The following is a 7,452-nucleotide window of genomic DNA, read 5'->3' on the forward strand; positions in this document are numbered from 1 at the left end:
TGGTAGAGGTGGCAGGGTAGCCTAGTGGTTAGAGTGTAGAGGTGGCAGGGTAGCCTAGTGGTTAGAGTGTAGAGGTGGCAGGGTAGGCCTAGTGGTTAGAGTGTGGTGGCAGGGTAGCCTAGTGGTAGTGGTGGCAGGGTAGCCTAGTGGTTAGAGTGTAGAGGTGGCAGGGTAGCCTAGTGGTTAGAGTGTAGAGGCAGGTAGCCTAGTGGTTAGAGGTAGCAGGGTAGCCTAGTGGTTAGAGTGTAGAGGTGGCAGGGTAGCCTAGTGGTTAGAGTGTAGAGGAGGCAGGTAGCCTAGTGGTTAGAGTGTAGAGGTGGCAGGTAGCCTAGTGGTTAGAGTGTAGAGGTGGCAGGTAGCCTAGTGGTTAGAGTGTAGAGGTGGCAGGGTGGCCTAGTGGTTAGAGTGTAGAGGTGGCAGGGTAGCCTAGTGGTTAGAGTGTAGAGGTGGCAGGGTGGCCTAGTGGTTAGAGTGTAGAGGTGGCAGGGTGGCCTAGTGGTTAGAGTGTAGAGGTGGCAGGTAGCCTAGTGGTTAGAGTGTAGAGTGGGAGGCAGGTAGCCTAGTGGTTAGAGTGTAGAGGAGGCAGGTAGCCTAGTGTTTAGAGTGTAGAGGTGGCAGGGTAGCCTAGTGGTTAGAGTGTAGAGGTGGCAGGGTAGCCTAGTGGTTAGAGTGTAGAGGTGGCAGGGTAGCCTAGTGGTTAGAGTGTAGAGGTGTCAGAGTAGCCTAGTGGTTAGAGTGTAGAGGTGGCAGGTAGCCTAGTGGTTAGAGTGTAGAGGTGGCAGGGTAGCCTAGTGGTTAGAGTGTAGAGGTGGCAGGGTAGCCTAGTGGTTAGAGTGTAGAGGTGGCAGGGTAGCCTAGTGGTTAGAACGTTGGACTAGTAACTGAAAGGTTGCAAGTTCATATCCCCAACCTGACAAGGTCTGTCGTTTTGCCCCTGAACAGGCAGTAACCCACTGTTCCTAGGCCATCATTGAAAATAAGAATTTGTTCTTAACTGCCTTACCGAGTTAAATAAATAAAATTATTTTCATACGAATATTTAGACATGTTAAGTTTGCTGAAAATAAATGCAGTTGACAGTGAGAGGACAATTATTTTTTTGCTGAGTTTAGTCATACATGCATGTGTGCGTGTTCATGTGTGTGTGTGCTTGCATGTGCATGCATGTGCGTTTGTGTTTGTGTATGGATGTGTGTGTGTTTGTTCATGCATGTGTGAGACCAGGTCAGGATGTTGTGTTTAGGGACCAGTAGATTGTATTTAATCCTGTTGTTGTGTGTTAGTTCAGCTAGAGAGGCTGTGGGTGCCATAAACTCATAGGTACTAGCCAACATTAATTAAACAACATGACATGAGGCCCATCCTCGTCTGTAGAACCTGAGAATCAGTATGACATGAGGCCCATCCTCATCTGTAGAACCTGAGAATCAGTATGACATGAGGCCCATGGAGAGACACGGAGCAACATTGTTAAAGAATTGGCTAATCAGAAAAGAGTTCAATTAAGAACATTGCATTTTGGGTAAATCATGAGTGTCTGACTTAAATCTACAAATAATAAATTAGTAGTTATGAGGCAATGTGATGTAGATCAGTGTCTAGTGTCTTGCACTAAAATATCGAACAAGCTAAATTACTTTATACAATTAAGCCATGGACAAGTTAGTAGTCAACCTATTAGTGCAAATGTCATTAAAAAAAATAATATAGGTGGCACAGCTGCGCAGTTCGTTGTCTTCGGTACCCGCCCCCGGGCATACGTCCATCCAGGGGTGGGCCAGATAGGACAGGTTGCATTCAGAGGTTCTGAGCAGGTGCTGAATACAGCTCAATGAATATTCAACAAAAAGTAAGAATCTGTCCTCGTGATCTGTCCCCATATACGTAGTAGGCTCGGCTAGTGTCGCCAAACGTTCAGAAATAAACTACAGCCTAGTTCTCATGAGTGCGTAAAATTCTTCGAGAGAAGAGATATATCATATATCATATAAGGAATAATATATTGAATAATAATTTGAACGAGTCTAGGCTATTTTTGCTGAGTGGCAGTGTTGAGCCCCTGGTTGAGCTGAGATCGAGGTGAGCTGTTGTCTGTCCCTCGTGATCTTCCTGATTAATCAGCACAAGTTTAATAATAGTTCCAGCGCGAGCGAGACATAATCCCGATTAACATTAGCCGCCTCGAGGGCAAATAATAGCCTACCCTAAAACCACACGCGTGCACGCACACACACACACAACCCCCGACTCAGGCCGAAAATAGGAGGAGAGGATAGATTATGTTTATTTCTCTATATGGGGAGTGGTGTTCAGATTAAGTAAACGAAAGCATTATTGGGTGTATAGTTCGAGGAGAGGCCTGAATGCGCTTGCTCCTTGGTACGGTCTGAACGGAGCGCACAGTTGTGTGTGAAAGTTTACGTGAGAGAGCTTGTGTGTGTGTGTGTGTGTGTGTGTGTGTGTGTGTGTGTGTGTGTGTGTGTGTGTGTGTGTGTCCAGAACTACACAAACCACCCTGCTCCTGTAAATCATATTAATGTCTGTGAATTCCTGTCCTCTGGCGGACAAGATGTGAGTGAAACGGAAATCGATAGGGGAGGATCTTTGCGGGAGCAGGCTTTATACAACCTGTTAACCCTCGCACTGCTCCTGTCCCATGCCGGGACATGGTTGAAGGACGGGAACACGTTTTTTCCCTACTATATTAGGGTACTACTTTATTATTCTCAGCACTATCGAAAAAGATCAGGAAAAGAGAAGTGAGAGGAACATAAAAGTTTTCCAAAACGAGAGGACTGGGTGAACGGCATTGGGCGACCGGGGCCAGGGCTCCTTGCTGATCCGGTGTAAATATGACGTCTCTGTTCGGTTCTGCTCGCGCTCTGAACGCTGTTCTGATCAAAGACAACCCGGGATAATAGAAAAATACTCCAGGGACCTCAACACACACAAAACACACACACACACACACACACACACACACACCAGAGCGCGCGGCACAGCACAAACCAATCCAGCATGACAGCGCGAGCAGCAGCGGAGGAGCTCACCACAGACGGGCAACATACCTCTTCATCAGCATGAGATGAGGTCTTGAGACTTGTTAATAAAGTTGTATCGGTCATTCATTTATCCAGCCACACTTCTACGGCCGCTCGGTCGGCACCTTCAGCAGAGGAGCACCAGATATAAGACAGAAGAAGACGCACGGTGCTGGGAACTACTGCACTTGTGAAAAGAAGACGCACGGTGCACTCCTGTCAGGGGAAAATTGTGCGCAGCGCCGGAGCTGGGGGATACCTATTTGGAAACGGACAGACGACGCACTGCGAGGTAAACAAGCGGTGTTGTGTGTATTGGAGTGTGTGTGTGTCTAGTTGGAGTGTGTATTGTAGTGAGGGAGTGTGTATTGTAGTGAGGGAGTGTGTGTGTAGTTGAAGCGAGTAAAAGGTGTTTAATTCTTGAACCAGCAGCAGCGGGATCGGCTTCTGTTTCACCTGGAACCCGCGAGTCAACAACACAACTCAGGTAACGTATTATATTACCCTGTCCTGTTTCAACCCCGTCTGTCTGCGACTTAACTGTTGTTCATTGTAATGACATAAGTGAAAGTCAAAGTAATATGGTCTCTAACGAGGCTGTCCTTTTACGCAGCATCGTTGCCCAAGTGGCCAAATGTTGGCAGCTCCTCATGGGTCACAGCACTAGTCTGTGGTTAGAACCGCGGATCAGACAGGGGGACGGACATTAGCTTATAATAGCTTAAAGCCTTTCTCTGTCCCTCTCTTTCTCTCTTTTTCTCTCTCTGTGAGTGTGTGTGTGTGTGTGTGTGTGTGTGTGTGTGTGTGTGTGTGTGTGTGTGTGTGTGTGTGTGTAACAGCTAACTCCTGTCTGTGTTTGTATGTTGCCATGCAGCGAAAGTGGTGACATGGCAGATATGTCTGATGACAACTATAGAGGAGTCAGTACAGACAGCTACCGGCAGCTACAGACGGTACAGACAGTACAGACAGCTACAGACAGTACATACAGCTTCAGACAGTACATACAGCTACAGACAGCACAGACGGCTACAGACAGCTACAGACAGTACATACAGCTATAGACAGCACAGACAGTACAGACTGCTACAGACAGTACATACAGCTATAGACAGCACAGACAGTACAGACTGCTACAGACAGTACATACAGCTATAGACAGCACAGACAGCTACAGACAGTACATACAGCACAGACAGCTATAGACAGCACAGACAGTACAGACAGCACAGACAGCTACCGACTGCTACGGACCGTAAAGACAGCTACAGACAGTATGGTATGGGACACATTCAGCGGAATGCCTTTTGACTGTGTGTGTGTGTGTGTGTGTGTGTGTGTGTGACTGTCTTATTAACACCTCCCATGAATAAGCATAATAAGGATAATAAGCATAATTATGATAATTAGCATAATAAGCATAATTAGGATAATTAGCATAGCTCAAAGTGTAGTAACGTAGCTGTGTTTAAGAGAGTCTACGTGTCGATTACATGACTAATATCATTATATGATGTTTTAATGACTAACTGACACACACACACACACACACACACACACACACACACACACATGGGGGAGAGGGTTGGATGGAAGGTGGGAGGGTTGTTAAAGAATTATAATATCAGGTTGTTACAGAATAAATCAGGTTTGGCCATCAGGAGGGTCTGTTAGGTTAATGGACACTTGGAATGAGATCACTGGGACTACTGAGAAAAGCCCTCACATCTCTCTCTCTCTCTCTCTCTCTCTCTCTCTCTCTCTCTCTCTCTCTCTCTCTCTCTCTCTCTCAATCCCTCCATCTCTGTCTGTCTCTCCGTCTCTCTTTCCCTACAATGGATTGTGAGGGCTGAATTCACAAAACTTGGTGATTTGAGTGAGGTCGGATTGTCGTCTGCAACTGTTACAGCAGAATTGTCGTCTCTCATGTCTTCCCTGCTGCTACAGTAGGTTCTCGAAGGACTCTTTCCAGGGGCTACTGGAGAGAGAGGAGGCTTGACTGGGTAGACAGGGTTGACGACTGCGGTCTCCTCCTTTGCCATCACTGCTGTTAGGGTTGTGCATCTACAGTATCTATGTATCTGTAGGGTGATATATCTTGTTTTAAAGCAGGATTCCTTAGTTGCTACATCCACTTTTGGACTTATAAATTCATGATATATACCCTAACTTATAAGTACCTCATGAACAATGTAAAATAACACTGTATTGCCTCAAAACATGGTTAATAATGCTATAATTGTGATATCATGGATTCTCAGTCTTTGCATCCATAGCTCTGTCTAGGAATTTGAGAGTGGTTACATTTTTCCAGGCCCATCCCTCAGCTTTTGTTTTTACCAAAACAGAGGCTGGGTGATAGTATTGTTATCGTTTTAATTAAGGACTCTAGCTTTAAGGTGTACCAGTGTGGATCCACAAACCGGTAGACATTTTTTACAATACTGTCTGTAATGCTATTTTGTTACAGTGCTAAATAAATGAAAAGTTATATAAATTGGACTACTTCTCTTTAAGTTGTTGTCCTAGTTTGGAGTATAAAACCAGCAGAATGGACAAAGCCATTGAAACCACTTAGTATTTCCATCCTAGGTTCATACACTTCTCAAAAAACGGGGGTGGTGGATGGGGGTGTTGTGGATGGGAGGTGGATGGGGGTGGTGGATGGGGGTGTTGTGGATGGGAGGTGTGGATTGGGTGGTGGATGGGGGTGGTGTGGATGGGGTGGTGGATGGGTAGTGGATGGGTGGTGGATGGGAGTGGTGGATGGGAGTGGTGGATGGTGGTGTTGTGGATGGGAGGTGTGGATTGGGTGGTATATGGGGGTGGTGGATGGGTAGTGGATGGGTGGTGGATGGGAGTGGTGGATGGGTGGGTGGTGCTGGGTGGTAGGGTGATGGGTGGTGGATGGGTGTGGTGGATGGGTGGTGGATGGATGGTGGATGGGTGGATGGTGATGGGTGGTAAATGGGTGGTAGGGATGGGGGTGGTGTGGATGGGTGGTGGATGGGTGGTGTGGATGGGTGTAAACCGCAAGCTCCGGCTCCAAGGGTCACATGTTCTGTTTCAGTCCTTTTTTTCTTGTGTTAAACCTTAACCTCGACTCTTAACTGAACCATTTGGAATTCATCTTAAATTGAACCACGGGTTGAAAAAAAAAGTTTGACGTTTGGAGAAAGTGAACAAAACATCGCAATCTGAAGTCAAACCATGAGATCTTGTTGCAAACGAGAAAACAGAGAAAATATTGTGATATGATATTTCGGCCATATCGCCCAGCCCTAACTGCTGCTATATAGCTTTAAATAACGGGCTGGTTTTCATCAGACACAGGTTCCGATTCATACCATGATCCATCACTGGAAAGGAGGTGTTGTTTTTGTGAGCAGGAGGAGACAGTGGATCATCTGTTTTCTTATGACTGGAGGGAGACTGGTTCTAAACTTATCTGAGGTCATCTGTCGTTCACAGCTGAATGTTGAATTGTGCTTAGAAAGGCAGTTTGGAAGATCCTTACCAACAGTCTGTGTGTGTGTTTTTTCAGGGTAGTGCGAGGTGACTCTGCGAGGGGGAAGGCGTGCTCCCCCGGGGGGTAGGAGCGATGAGCGCCCTGCGTATCCCGGTCCTACTGGCGCTGCTGGTCCTACTGCTGACTGCTGGCTTCTGCAAACAGAGCTTCCTGGACGTGAGCAAAGGGGCGCGGACGGACGGACACAACCTCCTGGAGCTCATCATGGACAAGGTGCGTCTGACTCGGCAACAGGACGAGGTACACGTCCGTTACCCCGCCAAAAAACAGGAGTTCACCTTGGAGACCAAGGAGGGGAATGAAGTGAACAAGTCTCACCATACAGAACACATCATAGGTGAGTCATTTAACCATTAGTGAACAAGTCTAACCATACAGAACACATCGTAGGTGAGTCATTTAACCATTAGTGAACAAGTCTAACCATACAGAACACATTGTAGGTGAGTCATTTAACCATTAGTGAACAAGTCTAACCATACAGAACACATCATAGGTGAGTCATTTAACCATTAGTGAACAAGTCTAACCATACAGAACACATCATAGGTGAGTCATTTAACCATTAGTGAACAAGTCTAACCATACAGAACACATCGTAGGTGAGTCATTTAACCATTAGTGAACAGGTCTAACCAAGGTTAGTCATTTAACCATTAGTGAACAAGTCTAACCATACAGAACACATCGTAGGTGAGTCATTTAACCATTAGTGAACAAGTCTAACCATACAGAACACATCGTAGGTGAGTCATTTAACCATTAGTGAACAAGTCTAACCATACAGAACACATCATAGGTGAGTCATTTAACCATTAGTGAACAAGTCTAACCATACAGAACACATCATAGGTGAGTCATTTAACCATTAGTGAACAGGTC

General features: G+C 46.1%; 1 protein-coding gene and 1 long non-coding RNA gene across 4 annotated transcripts in view; both read left to right on the plus strand.

Annotated features, from left to right (window-relative positions):
- Positions 1-2,504: 2,504 nt before the first annotated feature.
- The window catches only part of LOC112238701 (ALK and LTK ligand 2-like), a 15,828-nt gene continuing 10,880 nt past the window's right edge, over positions 2,505-7,452 (plus strand). Inside the window, exons 1-3 of one of the 3 annotated variants that reach the window (XM_042325172.1) lie at positions 2,505-3,333; positions 3,471-3,528; positions 6,586-6,907. In XM_042325172.1, the coding sequence (XP_042181106.1) occupies positions 6,643-6,907 (265 nt within the window). In that variant the 5' untranslated portion in view covers positions 2,505-3,333; positions 3,471-3,528; positions 6,586-6,642. The remainder of the gene's footprint in view (positions 3,334-3,470; positions 3,529-6,585; positions 6,908-7,452) is intronic. The other 2 variants (XM_042325170.1, XM_042325173.1) reach the window with 2 other exon arrangements.
- Positions 7,016-7,452, plus strand: part of LOC121846882 — a 1,847-nt gene continuing 1,410 nt past the window's right edge. Inside the window, exon 1 of the long non-coding RNA XR_006083858.1 lies at positions 7,016-7,422. This is a non-coding gene — a long non-coding RNA (uncharacterized LOC121846882). The remainder of the gene's footprint in view (positions 7,423-7,452) is intronic.

This window comes from Oncorhynchus tshawytscha, linkage group LG08, assembly GCF_018296145.1.
Source record: "Oncorhynchus tshawytscha isolate Ot180627B linkage group LG08, Otsh_v2.0, whole genome shotgun sequence".
NCBI lineage: Eukaryota > Metazoa > Chordata > Actinopteri > Salmoniformes > Salmonidae > Oncorhynchus > Oncorhynchus tshawytscha.